This window comes from Phragmites australis, chromosome 20 (assembly GCF_958298935.1).
Source record: "Phragmites australis chromosome 20, lpPhrAust1.1, whole genome shotgun sequence".
In the NCBI taxonomy this organism is placed as follows: Eukaryota; Viridiplantae; Streptophyta; class Magnoliopsida; order Poales; family Poaceae; genus Phragmites; species Phragmites australis.
In genome coordinates this window covers 4,185,352-4,201,465 of record NC_084940.1, presented here as the reverse complement: position 1 = coordinate 4,201,465, position 16,114 = coordinate 4,185,352, and the positions used below count along the sequence as shown (strand labels likewise).

The 16,114-nt window shown below is 46.3% G+C and overlaps 2 protein-coding genes across 2 annotated transcripts; one reads left to right on the top strand and one right to left on the bottom strand.

The window, feature by feature from the left end:
- Nucleotides 1-2,358: 2,358 nt before the first annotated feature.
- Nucleotides 2,359-4,874, top strand: LOC133901223 (beta-glucosidase 29-like). Its single transcript, XM_062342514.1, has 8 exons — nt 2,359-2,537; nt 2,720-2,786; nt 2,893-2,951; nt 3,050-3,125; nt 3,206-3,283; nt 3,388-3,475; nt 3,568-4,292; nt 4,433-4,874. The coding sequence occupies exons 1-8, from the start codon at nt 2,412-2,414 to the stop codon at nt 4,708-4,710; spliced, it is 1,497 nt and encodes a 498-aa protein (XP_062198498.1). The 5' UTR covers nt 2,359-2,411; the 3' UTR covers nt 4,711-4,874.
- A 3,044-nt stretch (nt 4,875-7,918) lies between these two features.
- On the bottom strand, nt 7,919-15,853 carry LOC133902424 (transcription factor TGA2-like). Its single transcript, XM_062344006.1, has 11 exons — nt 15,211-15,853; nt 13,996-14,108; nt 12,803-12,855; nt 12,456-12,668; nt 12,256-12,300; nt 12,046-12,105; nt 11,818-11,895; nt 11,638-11,728; nt 11,288-11,559; nt 9,464-9,703; nt 7,919-8,650 (listed from the first exon to the last, which is right to left on the bottom strand). Exons 1-11 carry the CDS (start codon nt 15,342-15,344, stop codon nt 8,480-8,482), a joined length of 1,470 nt encoding a protein of 489 aa, XP_062199990.1. The 5' UTR covers nt 15,345-15,853; the 3' UTR covers nt 7,919-8,479.
- Between the last annotated feature and the right edge of the window lie 261 nt (nt 15,854-16,114).

Below are 16,114 nucleotides of genomic sequence, written 5' to 3'. Positions count from 1 at the left end.
AAAAAAATTTGTAAAACGTCTTTCACCTCAATCATACATAGTCGATTTTACTCGGATCTTCTCGAGACTTATCCGAGCTAGTCAATAATTAATTATCAGTATCTATTCATCTTCATATTATATTAAAAATTAAATTAAATCAAATCTAAAATACTATTATTTCCAACATCCCACCTAATCATTACACCCTCGCCCGTCGGAATACAGCTTCGACGTGAGGTCAACTATTTGCCTCAACATTTCAAAAAGAAAAAAATATACTCTATGCCTCTGATGCGCATATATTTGATTCTGATAAACTGAAGCCTCTTTCTGATCATACGCTTTATCAAATCCATTAGCATTGTCTTTTATTCCATCGTCCCTAAAACTCTAAAAATAATTTGTCCGTTATTCCGCTTTAAATCTCGACTGTCTGGTGCGCGCATCTGAACCTCCGCATTCATCCACAATATCCGCGTAAAAAATGCCCAGTTGCCCTGAAATAAAATGCCACTGCATAATGTGCATTCGCTCTGCATTTCTTTTCGTTTTTAGCAAGAAGGTAGATGATTATCTTTCTTATATCTCCATTTAGAATATGTTTGGAGCGATATAATACTTTAATTTTATATAAAATCTATAAAAGAAGGAGAATATTATTTATGATCCTATATCTGTAGTCGATAATAAAGTAGAAAGACGGAAAGATAAGGATGAATGGTAAAATTACATAAATTATTTGAGTTTTAAAAAAATTTATTAAATAAAAAAAGTGTAAAGGAATAGATGACGTGAGAAACGGCTCATATTTAATATAGTAGATATTTAGAATTACTTGGTGATTACAAGATGTACAAATTTGTAAAAATAGAAAGATAGGAAAACACAAAGCGAGAAGTAAAATAAGTGGCATTCTCTCTGCATGGAATCGACGACGGTGCCACATGCGGCGCTGCACGATCTCACCTCCGTCCTTGTTCATCCACCGTGACCCCGAACGGCTTATCACCACCATGAGCGAACCCAGTACAGAGGGAGCAAATTTAACCTTTTTTAAAAAAAATTGCAAAAGACTAATCACTGTTATGTTCTCACGCCTATGTCCGCTCTCGATCGCCACAAGCTAGCGCATCATCCAAGTAGGTCGCATGTAGCCTTGGGAAGGGCAGCGACCGGATCGGGGATCTGAATTTCCTGGCATATAAAGAACGCGCAGCGTGCGCCTCGTGCTGATGGGCAATCCCAGTTGTACTGATCATCGAAATCGGAGCAGGAAGATATCAAAGCTGTATCGATTAATCTAGATCCAGTTGTGTCTCCTCTCTCTCTCAAAAAAAAAAGAAACAAATATAGATACATAACTCGTTTTTTTAGGGGAAAACAGAAGATAGAGATGTGGTGCTGGTATGCACACAGCAAAATTGGTTGGGGCTAGGGCTGAAAAAAACTCAGGCTCGATGAGCTATCCGAACCCGTCTAGTGAAAAGCTCGATCTGGACTCAGCTCGAGTGAACGAGCCGAGCTCGAATAGCTCGTTTGAGCTGTTAATTTTCGCCCAGCACCACAGTTGCTCTCGTGTAGCGCCGGTCGTTCAAACTCTGCTTCTCGGAAAGAAATTTTATGAGATTTAGTCTCACAGAAAAATTCTCTCTAATGCATACCACGTGTCTCGCTTCTTCCTCTCAGTTGCACGTACCAACCGTTAAATCAGAGAATGACGATATAGATTAAGATCTCGTAAGAGTCTCTCGGTGAAGAATCCCATAAAATTTACTTCACTACTCCTCCGTCTCCCCAGTCTCACCCCTGCAGCATGCGACAGTTGCCGGCCGCCTCGCCTGTCCGCAATTCTCCTTCTCCACCGTGGCACCGACCGGCGACCGAAGATCTTCATGCGAGGAAACGCTCTAGTTTATCTTCCTGGATCCATGCAATTTTTCATGACATCACTCAATTGTTGGTGAAATTTTGGGTGGGGAAATCAAAATCTGCAGGCGTTGGTTTGCCGTAGTTATATGCTTCAATTAGAATACGGGCATTGCTATTACGTGAATGAGTCTTCTCGAGCCTAATATATCTTTCTTTGTCATTTGCATTGCTATATCTGAAAATTGCTGCATGCCAGAAGCCCAAAACTGGCATATCCCTAAACAAGCTTGATCGAGCCAAGCTCGAAGTTATTCAAGCTTTGATCAAGCCGAGTACGAGCCTGCTTGCAAGCTCGCCCGATTCTTAGGCTCGAGGTCGAGCTTGATGTGCCAAGGCCCGCTCGAGTACGGCTCGTTTACATGCCTAGTTGGAGGCAGGGACACTGCTACCGTTCCCTCTATAAATACCACTTGGAACTCAAAGTGCTGCATCAGTTTAACTCGACTAGTAGCCAGGAGAGCCTTTCCGGTTCCAGCTCTGAAACGGGTGCCGGAATTGGAATGGCGAAGCAGATTCTTTCTGCTCTGCTCCTCGCAGCTCTAGCGTGCAACGGCGCCTTCGCGTCGTTCAGCAGGCACAGCTTTCCCGGGGATTTCATCTTCGGCACCGGCTCCGCCTCGTATCAGGTGATGTTGATCTGCACATTTCGACTCGTATCTCCTAACTGTCTGTGCACAAGCATCTGTATTCAGCCGTGCACTGTTTAGTTGTCACACTGTTGATTTCGGTGCATCCATGCATGCATGATGCATACGTGTGACTGCTTGTGTCTGAACAAGTTCGTGCCGTGCATTTTGATCACCTGCAGTACGAGGGCGCCTACAAGGAAGGAGGCAAAGGCCCCAGCGTATGGGATACCTTCAGTCACATCCCAGGTTGGATGAACTCTACATGCATATGTCTCTCTGTCCCTGTATCTGCAAGATGAACCGCAGTGACCGACCGGTATCTGACAGGTAGAAAAACTGTGTATGATTGCAGGTAAAATTTTGAACAACGATACTGGCGATGTAGCAGATGACTTTTATCATCGGTACAAGGTGACTGAATTAGTACCAAATCCGCTCGAGCATTTTGAAATTGCGCTGATCGAGTCGAGGAGCTATGTACTAACTGACGAAACCTGGCCGAATTGCAGGAGGATGTGAAGCTCTTGAAGGACATGAACCTGGATGCCTTCCGGTTCTCCATTGCCTGGACCAGGATCCTGCCAAGTTAGTGTTGCTGAAGTTTTTTTCACAGGCTGACGACTGAAGTTTGATCCAGTACTAACTTAGCTTCGTGCTTTCTGTAGCTGGTTCCCTGAGCGGAGGAATCAACAAGGAAGGGGTCGCTTTTTACAACAACTTGATCAATGAGGTCATAGCAAATGGTAGTTGAATAATATAATCAATTGTCATTTACATTCATGCAGCAGATATATAAATTCATCGTCAACGATAACATCTATACTACTTAAAAAAAAATTCATGGTAGGGCTGAAACCATTCGTCACAATATTCCACTGGGATACGCCCCAGGCCTTGGAGAGCAAGTATGGAGGCTTCCTCAGTGAAAACATCATGTATGTCATCAGTTGTTTAATCACTAGCCTGATTACACGAGAGACTCTAGTTGATTAACCGTTTGCATGGGCACGGTTACGTGCAAGCGCAGTAAGGACTACGCGGACTTCGCCGAGGTGTGCTTCCGGGAGTTCGGCGACCGTGTCAAGTTCTGGACCACGTTCAACGAGCCATGGACATACGCGTCGCAGGGGTACGGCACGGGCGCCCACGCCCCGGGCCGGTGCTCGCCGCACGTCTCCAAGTCCTGCACCCCCGGCGACTCCGGCCGCGAGCCTTACATCGTCACGCACCACATCCTCCTCGCCCACGCCGAGGCCGTGCGGCTGTACCGCGCCAAGTACCAGCATTCGCAGCGGGGGCAGATCGGCATCACGGCGGTGTCGCACTGGTTCGTGCCCAACAGCGACACGCTCGCCGACAGGCGCGCCGTGCAGCGCAGCCTGGACTTCATGTTCGGCTGGTTCCTGGACCCCATCGTGCGCGGCGACTACCCGGGCACCATGAGGGCGTGGCTCGGCGCGCGGCTGCCGAGGTTCACGCCCGAGCAGGTGAAGCTGTTGAAGGGCTCCTACGACTTCATCGGCGTCAACTACTACACCTCCTATTTCACCACCGACATCCCGCCGCCGAACGCGCTCGAGCAGTCCTACAACGGCGACATCCGCGCCAACACGTCCGGGTTCCGCAACGGCGTGCCCATCGGCCCGACGGAGTTCGTGCCCATCTTCTTCAACACTCCGGCGGGGCTCCGCGAGCTCCTGCTCTACACCAACCGGCGGTACAACAACCCGGTCATCTACGTCACAGAGAACGGTAACACTGCCTCGCTCGACACTGCATGCAGCGGCTACTAGCTAGCTACAACGACGACGACTTCAATATATAATTAACCTGCAGCTGCCGCATGCTTGAATTAAATTGAAACGACCTTGTGCTGTGCTGTGGCTGTGCAGGCATCGCCGAGGCGAACAACAAGAGCATCCCGATCAAGGAGGCGCTCAAGGACGGGCACAGGATCGAGTTCCACTCCAAGCACCTGCAGTTCGTGAAGCACGCCATCAGGAACGGCGTGAACGTGAAGGGCTACTTCACGTGGACGTTCATGGACTGCTTCGAGTGGGGGGACGGCTACCTGGACCGCTTCGGCCTCATCTACATCGACCGCCTCAACGGCCTCAAGCGCTACCGCAAGCAGTCCAGCTACTGGATCCAGAGGTTCCTCAAGCGATAGATGCATGCATGGCCCATATATTACTCTCTCATCATGATGAGCTCCATCGCCGGTATTACGTCGTTGCCATGAGATAGATACGTGTTTTCATTTTCAGAGTTGCTGTTGCCGATCCGGAGGGCGGCTATTTGTTTTCAGGAATAAATTAATGATTTGCTATTTAAAAGATTGATATTATATCAATAAAATATAGGACTATCTGAATCAATAAATATAGATCAGAGTAACAAATAAACGAAGCCACTTCTTATATGCCTATATTTAGTTTCCTCGTCGGTGCTGTCGTTGAGTGGTTAGCCAATGAAAATTAAAGCTTACTGCCAAGCCGTTTGTCATGTAATGCGATTCAATTTCGCTCGATCAATAAAAAACCAATGTGTTACGTGAGCAGGCATTCGTGTGGGCCCCGCTATCATCTCAACCTCCCGCCCTGCTCTCGCTCGCCCACTCCGCTCGAAACTGCTGCACGACTCGGCCCCATCTACTCAACCGCCCCTCCCTCAATAAAACCCCATCCTGACCCCTGATCAGGCTTCTTTGCACCATACCGCGCCCAAAGCCCTGATTCCCATCATGGTCCCCTCACCTGAGAGCTCTCGAGCCACCGCTGAACTCCGCCAAGCCTCCCTTTCCATCACCATGCAGCACGAGCCTTCCTCGGCGCTGTTCGAGTGTGCAATATCATTCTTCGTCTGCATCTCGACATCCTCAACTAGACGTCGTCGAGCTTCATCCACTGCACGGAGCTCTAGCCGCCGCCACCGAAGCCTCGTCGTTGAAGCTCGACGTCATCAGGACACCGCGAGCCGCCCCGACTCCGTCCAAGCCATCAAACGGACTCACCGTCAACCGTACATCGTCCTCCGCCACTCGCTGTTAAAGCTCGGGTCCCGTGATGAGGTTTCCTCTCTTCTCCGACCGTGCACCACTGTTTGAGCTCGGCGCTGGTTATGAGGTAGACCTAGCTCCCACCGTACGATCCCGCATGTAGGGCAGAGATTAGATCAGGGGCATACCTCTTTCGCTAGCCAATGAGATAGCGCCACGTGTCCTCTTTAACCGAGTCAGTTTACGAGAGCCACGTCAATATGCCATGTGGACGTTTTGTCCTACATGGCAAGCCACGTCACCCTCTCGAGCCACGCCAGTGTGCTGGCATCATAATTAGGTTTCTAAATAAAAATAAATATATTAATTCTTTTAAATATTTAATTTTGCATTTAGTCCTCCTAAACCTTCTGTTTTCACAAAAAGACCATGTTAGCACTGTTTATTTTACATTTAGCCCTTGAAGTTTTATATATTTACATATACGTCACTGAACTTTTACAAATAAGCTCCTAGACTTTTCTATTTTTTTAACCAAATAGCTCATGCCTTTTTAAAAAAGACTCGTGTAACTTCAAACCTTTATAACTTTTTCACACAAGCTCCATTTTAGACAATTCTTATGCTCACGCGATCGTAGTAACGAGTACTCTCTGTTAGTAACCTTTTATATTGTTTTGCTGCCATTGGGTATGATGTTCTTAGTGTTTCCTTTGTGTTATTTATTGGTACTTCCCGTAATTAGTTGATAACATTCTGAACAGTTCGAAGGATTTCAAGATCAAGATTTCTATCATACTGAGCAGCATCCAGGCAAGTGTCCTAAATCACATTAACCTTATTGTAGGAAAATGTGTCTTTTACTTTTAGTTGCATGCTTGTCAATATAAATCTCATTGCTAGGGTTTACTAGATACTTCCATGATTATCTTTGTCGCCTGCGTTGTAGTTTGGGTGTCGAGGGTAGATACTTAGTCGTGTTGTCAAGTCAGGTGGCTTAAATGTCACTCTGTTTAATGGTCTATGCAACATGAACTGATTTGGATAATCTTTGTAGCAACATGAAACATAGGGATTCTAAGCAGGAGGTGGTATGATAATGGTGCGGGTATGCACATGTGCGGTTATGCATTATGGGCTGGTGGTAGTACCTGCTTAGGATCCTAAGGAGTGGTTCTTGAAGCCTGTAACCTGGCTGAACAACGCAACTATGAGGCCTATATGGGTATAGTCTGGCCAATTAATTAATCACCCCTCTGATTTTGTAGGCTCCAGTGGACGGTTGAGTGGTACAAGAGGGGGCATCCGTAGTGATGTAATCATTGTTAGCGGTGAAAGCTTAGTGGGTGCTTACGGGTCGGTGGGATCTTTATAAAGGCTTTGTAGTGATCTTCTGAAAGCACACTATAGAAAGTGTGTAAGTGCTTGATTAGCATGGCAATATGGAGATTGTCACCTGGTAATACGGGTGATGAAATCATGACTTGTAGGTAAAGTGCGCAAATTCTGCAGAGTATAAAACTGATCGATCAGTCGTGCTCACGGTCAAGAGCGGTTTGGACTTCTTCATGATTAGTGAGGATCTTGGATGTTTAGTTCTGGTAGTCGGATATGGGATATCTAGTGAGTTTGGTAGTCGGATGAAATCCGATAAGTTATTTTTGTGAAGTCAGTGTTATCACACATAGTAAATATGAATGCTATATCTTATTGAGTCCTAGGTTAGAATACCATAGACATAATAAATCTAAATTAAGCCTTTCTATCTTAAACTCTCATGTCATGCTTTTTCACACTTGTGAAGTACAATATATACTCACACTTGCTATTTCTAATAATAAATGTTGCTAAGTTAGAGAAGACTACAAGGAGAACAAAAAAGCTGAAGACCGTTGATTAGAGATGGAGCGTTCCAGGTCACGTTGCTGCTAGTTGATTGCCTGTGCTATGCCTAGAAAATTCATAGGAGTCCTCTTCTGTTCTTCCGTCGCTGTCTCGTAGACTCTGGTATTTATTTTAATAAGGTTATTTTGTTCGATATAGAATTATATATTACTTATAATATTACTGTATGTATGATTAAATTGATCTTAATATACATGTGAAATGTATCTGGTTATTCTTTTGAAAAACTAGTGTGGCATTTGCTCAACAGTGGAACCTTTATCTATCATCTCGAGCATTCTTAGTTTCACTGGGGCCGTAAAAAACATAGTACAAATTAATTCGGTGAGATACGCGATGTTTACATCAGGGACTTTGTTATATGGGCCAAGTCTGTGCCGAAGGCGTGCTCCTTGCCGGTGGTGAGGGGGATAAGAGGCCCCGGTCATGCAACCAGGCCCATTCGAAAGAGGATTTGGGTTCGATTTCCCTTTAAAAAAAGAGGATTTAATTTGGTTTGGTTTCAACAAGCTCTGACTCTAGCTAGCACTAGGGTCGGCGGTGCCGCACCGGCAATAGTGGCGCTCCCGGGAACTGGACGAACGGAGGCGGTGGTGGTCGCCCGGCACGGTGACAAACTCGAGACGGAGGCGCCACGAGGCGGCCTCCACCACCAGGCCCTGCAGGATTGTTAAAACCGGTGACCCTGCAGGATTGTTAAAACCGGTGACCCTGCAGGATTGTTAAAACCGCCGCATCTCTAGAGTCAACGAACACTGGTGAACACATGCATGCATCCGGTGATAAGATAACCATTACAATTAAGATCATCAATCAGCCGCGTCGACTGACCAGCCGACCGATCGATCATACCTAACTATAGCTATCTACTAGCAGCCAACGACAGTCGCTACGAACGAACACCTGCGAGGTCTCTGGCCTGTTTCTTGAACTGACGAACGAACAGCATGCGTCCATCCGTCCATGGCTCCATGCATGGACGCATGCGTGCGTGCGTGCGTCCAGGTGACGATCAGCTGACGACGACCGACGACGATTAGCTGTGGCCCTGCTGCTCCTGCGGGGCCCTGGGGCGGGTGACCCAGAGCGAGCTGAGCGTGCGGAGGCGGTGGAAGTAGTCCGACATGGCCAGCAGCGACCGCCCCATCTGCCGCGTCGTCAGGATCTGGTGCAGCCGGTGCAGCGTCTGCTGCCGAAGGTTCTCCGCCTGCAACAAACTCATTCATACACGATCATCCACGTAGATCACAAGCTAGCTAAAAGCAAATCATCAGCACGGGCGGACACAATGAACAACGGACAGATAATATTTAGCACCGTTTGACGTTTTGCAGTCGTCACACCAGGATCAGCATTCCTTTTTTTTTTTTTGTATATGTCGACAGGTGGCTTCATTAACAGTACACATATTGCAACTTGCAGTAGAGACATGGAATATATATACACACTGATCTCTGTTTGTGGCAGCCATGGGTAGGTGAAGGCGACCTAAACAATGCGTACCTATCTAATATGGAAAGATCAATAAACAAATGAACAAGCTAGGCCTGGTGCCTTATCCTCCTAAACAAGCTAAGTGCTGCCTGTCAGCCTCAGCCCGGCCTGCACACTGATATATTCATATGTGCATCACTTGATCCTTTACCGGTTCTCCGTTTTGGAGATGGCGACAGTCGGGTGCTTTTTAATGTTCAGGACACCTAATCCAAGCATCTCTGCTCTGCCGTCCTGCACCGGTACTGGCATGCGTGCGTGCTCTATATATGCATCGCTGCTTAATCATAATAATCAAATGAAGTGTCGGTCTCAATTAGGTAAACCATCCACCCTCCATTGTACCCTGCTTCAACTAACGAATATACAAGTGCTTGATCGATCGTCTATGTTGGTTGCAGATCCAACTAACCCAATACAGCGACATCATGCAAATTAGGAGGAGGAGTGATACTGAAGCGAGCTAACGCGATAACTGGACCGATGCATGCTGCATGCAAGCTAGGAACGAAGCTTGGTTACTTACTTGTCGGACAAAGCCCTCGAGGGTGGAGAGCTTGTTCATGGCGGCGGCCATCTGGCCCATGTAGTTGGCGACGTTGGAGGGGCAGCTGAGCGCGTCGGAGACGACGGTGTCGGAGAGCGACTGGTACAGCGCGTCCAGGCCCTGGCTGAGCGCCTCCTCCGTCTCCAGCGCCGACTGCTGCAGACCGTACACGCCCACGATCTGCTGCTCCGTCAGGGGCTCCACGTGGCTCAGCAGCATCTGCTCCATCCATCCATTCAGCCATCCAACAAGACCAGCAATTCGTCATACGTACGTGACCAGGAACATGCATGCAGATGTGTACGGTCAGGAGAATGCATGGAGTACATGCAAGGTTAAATTTATACTTAAGCCCACTACTATTATATATGATAAAATAAGTCCACTAACTTGCTAACCTTAAATAATCAGTTGACAAAAAATTTAACTAGTTCAAATGTTCAATGCTAAGAGTGCATGGAGTTGATGGTCCAATTTACATTTAAGTCTACTAACACAACAATGATCATGCATAGGTCCATGGAGTGAACAATCTTAACTCTTTAACCAAAAGTTTAACATTTTTATATTAATATTTTTCAGGAGATATTTTTCCCTTTTGGCAGGGGCAGAGATCCAAATAAACCCTATGCTTTAATAATAAACTATCCACTGTACCTTGTACTCCTGCTACTTCTACAGCCATGGACCAAAATCAGTCCCCATTTCCACAAGTAGGAGAAAGACAAATCGGTTGTTTCTCATCTTAGTATTCAATGTGGCCGCAAAATTCACACCTAGATCTTGTGCTGCACGCGCAGCGAATATGACGGGGCATGCTTGCACGGCTTGCTCGATCGATCGACAGAGATTGACGAGGGTCCAGCGGCTTCAATGGCGCCGAGATCGATCTCCCGGCGGCCCGGCTGGCTCCACGGGAAGCTTTTATGGAGCTCGCCCGGTGAAGGCAAGGCTTCCCCTCCCCGTTGTCGGCAACCGGAGGATTTCGGCTGCCGTCATGCGGCTGCCGAAACGCCCATGATTTGCTACTTTTAACCGCTGCAGGGTACTACGAGGTACACCGACTCCTCTTGCACAGCTTGAATGCTGCTGCGTGACCTGACTAGCTTGGATCGAGTTCTAGATGTGTGGGACATTTATTTTTTTGGTGCATATTATTTTTTATATGTCACAATCTTATGAAAGGTGCTGCTAATAAAGTTTGATTCCTTTTGGTTGAAAAGCGGCTAGTTATGCAGCTAACATATTGCTTTACCTAAGCAGGTTCCATTCCAGATTAATAAAGTTAGATCTTTTAGTTTGCAGTTGCTTATTCGGCCAGAAATATTTTTCAGAACAATGTGCACATCTACAATTTCAGTTGTGTATTTTACTCCTGTATTAGTACAGGCAATAAAACTTCTTTCAAAATATATGTAAAAGACTAATTTGTTATAATTACCGGTGCAAAATATTTTCAATAAGCTTTTCTTTAGATGTTCAATAAGCTTTTTACATGACTTCCAAACGGGCCATAATCTGTTTTTTCCTTATCTTTGCAAAATTTCCTATGCTGTATTAGATGGTTTTTTTAAAAAAATATATGTTTTCTTCTTTGCATGGACTCAAAATGTGATAAAGAAAATTTACCAGTGGTTTTCATGTAAATAACCCATATGTTTTTTTTAACAAAGCAATAATACCTTGCTTCATGGATCTTTCTTGACGTCGTTGTCAATTGCTTTTTTTTCAACGAAGCAATAGTCCATATGAAGGCTAGAGAGATCCAACTCCATCACGCAGTGCTTGTCAGGCAGTACGTACCTTGATGACCTCCGATGGGCGGAAGCCGCCGAGCCAGAGGAAGCATCGCTCGGCGGGGCTCCTCCAGACACCGGAGATGAGGTGGAAGACGTCGCCCTTGATGACGCCGTCCTTGATTCCCATCATCTCGTCGTGGTGCGCCAGGCAGCTCTCCACGTACATCTGCAGCTCCCCATCCGGCAGGTGCTGCTGCAGCGCCGCCCGCAGCTCGTACATCAGACGGTAGTGCTCCTCCTGCCACCGCCCGTACTCCACGTCGAACATCGCCGCCTCTGCATGCATTTCACCGATCGATCACGACCAATGGCGTAAGTATGATCGGCACATGGATGTCTAGGAGAGATGTATACCTGAGCTGAGGCCGTCTATGCCGCCGATAGGGACGGCTTTGCCAGCGGCACCTTGGTCGGGGAGAAGGCCGCTGTTGTGGAAGAAGACTCCCTGCATGATATACAGAGATCACTTCAGAGTCCAGAAAGGGTCGATGAACAAATGCATTATGTTTTAACTGAAATCTATTGCTTAATTACCTGAGCTCTTGCAGTGTGCAGTTCTTGTTCAAGCTGAGCAAGCCTGATCCTACTAGACTCCAGCTGCTGGATGTAAGCCTGTTGCAATGAAGAGAATTAAAATTAATCTGCACTGGCATGCATAATAGACAAAAGAATTTGACTAATGGTAAATATGTTTGGTTGTGATTTTTATCTTGTCTTTTTTGTTCCATCTTGGTGTTAAGCACTAGCTGTAGATTCACTCACCTTCTTCCTTAGCCTGCTTTTCCTTGCTGCCTCCCTGTTCTGGGCCAGCCTTCTCAGCGTCTGCTCGTGTTCATTACAACGCCATGCATAAACAGTAAACAGAATTAGCACAACAACATTGAATACTACTAGTGTTCTTTCACAGTAGAATTAATCCATGATTAACTAATTTACTAAGAATTGAGACTTGAGAGTATCATAATCTATTACTTTTGGGTCGCGTTCCCCGGTCGATGCACCCCTCCTGTGCTCCTTCTACAACCACCAAGAGATTGAATTATACATTAGTTGTTAAAGCAGAGACTAAGATAACATCCATGAAAAACAGAAATACTATATCTGAAAATGTTGTTGTGTGCATGGTTCTGCTACTGATTTAAGTAGTAGTTACTAGTTGATCAACTACTCACCTTGGCCACCGGCTTCACATCCTTGATGGTCCCTTCTGCTGCTGCTGCAGACTCAGCGACAGCAGCAAAGGGTTGGTGCTGCTGCTGGTGGTGATCCTGCCTCCTGCTCACTGCCAACTCCTCCATGTCGGTCCGCTGATGGTGGTGATGGTCTGGTGACCTAGGCTGCTTGGATCCCACCGGAGCCGGGGCCAGAACTAAACTAATCTCCCCCTACCAATCACATCAGAACATCAAATTAAACAACCAAATAAGTAGCAATCATGGATGGCAGCTACTGCATCTGAGAGAGAGAGAGAGAAAGACAATGAGTGGTTCAACAAATGTGAGATATATGGTTGCTGTACCTTTGGCGATGGCTCCACATGCATGGGCTGGGAAGGGAAGATGTTGAGTGTCTCTGCATCCATGAACAAGACAACAAAGAACAAAGCGAAGCTGAGGCCTGAGAGTCTGAGGCTAGAGAGAGAAGGCCATGCCATATACTCATCACATATATACTACTGAACTCTGAAGAAGAGCTCGAAAGGTTGTGCAGTGCTGCATGCCTGCATGCAGCAGGAACAGTCTTCAATCATGGCAGTACTAGCTGGGCTGGGCAGTGCCAGCGTGGTATGTACAAGCAGTGGCACGAGAAAGCTGGGGCGCGAAAGAGATGCGGGACAGCAGGGTTGCGCACAGCTAAGGGCGTGCTTGTACTGAAACCGAAAGAGAGGTGGATAGGATCGAGTCAAACATGCATGTACAGCTGCTGCACTGCAGGAGAGGAGAGGAGAGGGAGAAGGGCATGCATGCATGCATGCATGAGAGAGAGAGAGAGAGAGAGAGAGAGAGAGAGAGAGAGAGAGAGAGAGAGAGATCAGCGGCAGCGGCCAGCCACTGGCGTACTGGATGGAGATCATCCCCTATGCGTGTACTGTTCTGCCGCGGGCACATGCAGCTCGATCGCCAGGAAATCATTGAGCAGTCCGTTACATGTCACAGTCCGACCGGCCGGAGGTAGGGGAAGAGAGAGAAAGAGGAGAGATAGGAGATGGGGGGGAGAGAAAGGAGAAGAAGCAAGAAACAAAAAGGCAATAGTTAGAGAGAGAGAGAGAAGATTTGTTGGCTTCATGCATGGACTTTGAGCATGTATGTTCTTGCTGCCGATTCCCTGCAGGTCCTCCAAAGTGCTGCAGATTTGCAGCAGATCCTGGTCAAATGGAGTACGTACCTGAGAATCTGCTGCAGGCCGGCCGGCCAGATCATGCATGGCCCCGGCAGGAAAAGGATGCGATTTCCTGCACCGATCGAGAGGATCGGAGGAATCCCTGCAGTTATCCACTACGTCTATCCATCACATCTGTTTCTGGGCCTAGCTATACTACTATTACCACCACTACTAAATGCAGCCAAAAAAAGCCAGTAACTGCTACGTACTACACTACACTAATCTACTGCATGCTGATCACTGCTTGCATTTGACTTCCTGCAAAACTGGCAAAAACGCAGCAACTGCAGTTGAGTTTTGGTCAGAGAACTCGCATGCGTATACACTTACGCCTTTGCTCTGGGTGCGTGGCGCCATGGCTGCCGTGATCCAGGTACATGAACAACGCCTGGTCCAGCTCGCCCAGATGGTCATAAGCTCCTGACGCCTCCTTGCCGCTAGTCCTGGTTGCAACGGACATAAATAATATATGCGATGAGCTATACGTATATATGTAATAATATGTAACATTTATATATATAGATATGTAGATGCATATATGTGCACAGGGTTTGAGGAGCTGATGACAACACATCATCATGAAATCATGCTGCTATAAACCTATGAATGCGTGTATGATGATTATGATGATATTATTATCTCTGGTCCAACCTCTGCAGGATGGGAACCGGAGAATAACATGGAATCTTCTCTAGCTTGTAGTATTTATTTGGCAACCCAGGAAATATGGCTAGGTAGTCTCGAAATTTCATGTGTGCAAGCTATGCTCATCGAAAATAAAAAGGTAAACATGGGCTGGAGAATATCAGCATGTCCTAAATTAATGTTCGTGTCCCTGTTCTGAAAAAAATTAGTGCCCTTGGCTCAAAGATTTATAAGAAAGACTAGTGAATTGTTAATCAATTCACAACAGTTCAATTATCTGCAGATTACTAAAGCAAAAGTGCCAATTTTTTATCTAGATTTGTTTCAATGATCATCTACCATTTTTTTTCTTCTTAGAAAAAGGAACAAGTAAGGAAAGAAGGAAGAATAAGAAATCAAAGAACCAGATCCGGTCTATCATACAAAAATCACAAATAGTCTAATAATCACTCAAATTTTTTAAGGAATAGCTGGAGGGCTGCTATAGCTTTGTTGCAGAATCAAAAGAGCCACAAGAGTTCAGAAAAAGCAAAACCAAACCAGATCAGTGCAAAGGCAAGTAAACGCAAAATTCAGTGAAACAGCAAGAAGCAAAATAATTAATTTTCCATCAGCTAGCAAAGGCAAAATCACCAACCTGCAGAATTCAGTGCAAGAAGATGCCGATACCCTACCCTTCCTAGCTATCTAGAATGAGAGCTAGTGGAATTGTCAAGAAAAAAACATAAGAAGAAAAGAAAGGAAAGGAAGCTCAAAACCAGCGCAAATTAAAGCTGAAACAATCGATGAGAGAAAGATGATCAAACAAGGCATGACCAAGATACGAATCATCAAGAATTCAAGAACAAGAAACAGCGCAAACAAACCATCTGAAGATCAAAATTGAGTAGGAAACTTTACATGAAGCTTGCAGCAGCTGCATGCATGGAGGAAGCAGAGGAAGACGAGGAAGGAGGGTGATGGTGATGGTGGTTCATCCCGAAGGAGATGTTCATCTCCTGCTGCTGCTCCTTGAGGCTGCTGCCACTCACCATCGATCGATCACAGCTCCGCAGGCGAGGTGCACACCGGCGGCCGACACAGACAGACGCAGAGAGGGAGGCTAGCTGCTAGACATACACGTACGTGTATCTCCAGACTCTAGCAGAGACCTAAATACGCTTTGACTCCAAAGGCCGGCGAGGCAGGCTAGCGGCCAAGCAACACCTCTATCCCTCCACACTCGCGACCCTCAGTCTTTCTAGGACGCTAGTCATTTGTGATGGCCCTTGGACCCTAGCTATCTAATACTAACAAACTACTAACTAGTAGTTGTGTGTTCTAGTGCTCTCTCTCTCTCTCTCTCTCTCTCTCTCTCTCTCATGCATGCTGAGATATCTCTAGCCTCTTCTGCAGTGTCAATGGATTCCAGGAAGGAAGATGTTGATCCATTAATGGCGAAACAGACTTTCTGTTTGGCTCCATGCTCGCTGCATCTAATGAGACGCTACAACTACAAACAGCCCAGCTTTTCTCCTCTCTCGTCCTCTCCGTTCTTCGCTTTAACGCAGTCGAGAGAGAGAGAGAGCAGGTGAGGAAGACGTTGCCGCCTTTAATTAATTAATATCCTCTCTTCCCTTTTGCACCGAAATCCTTTCCTATTCTTTATTTGCGTTTTGCACCCTCTGATAAAGTATATCCGCTGCATTTTTCTTAGAAAAAACCGAATTATTATAATTTAGAACAGCTAAAAGAACTAGAGCGCACGTAGGCCACGTAATGCTATAGAGAGAGAGGCAAACCTATTCTAGCTTCTCAAAGATAT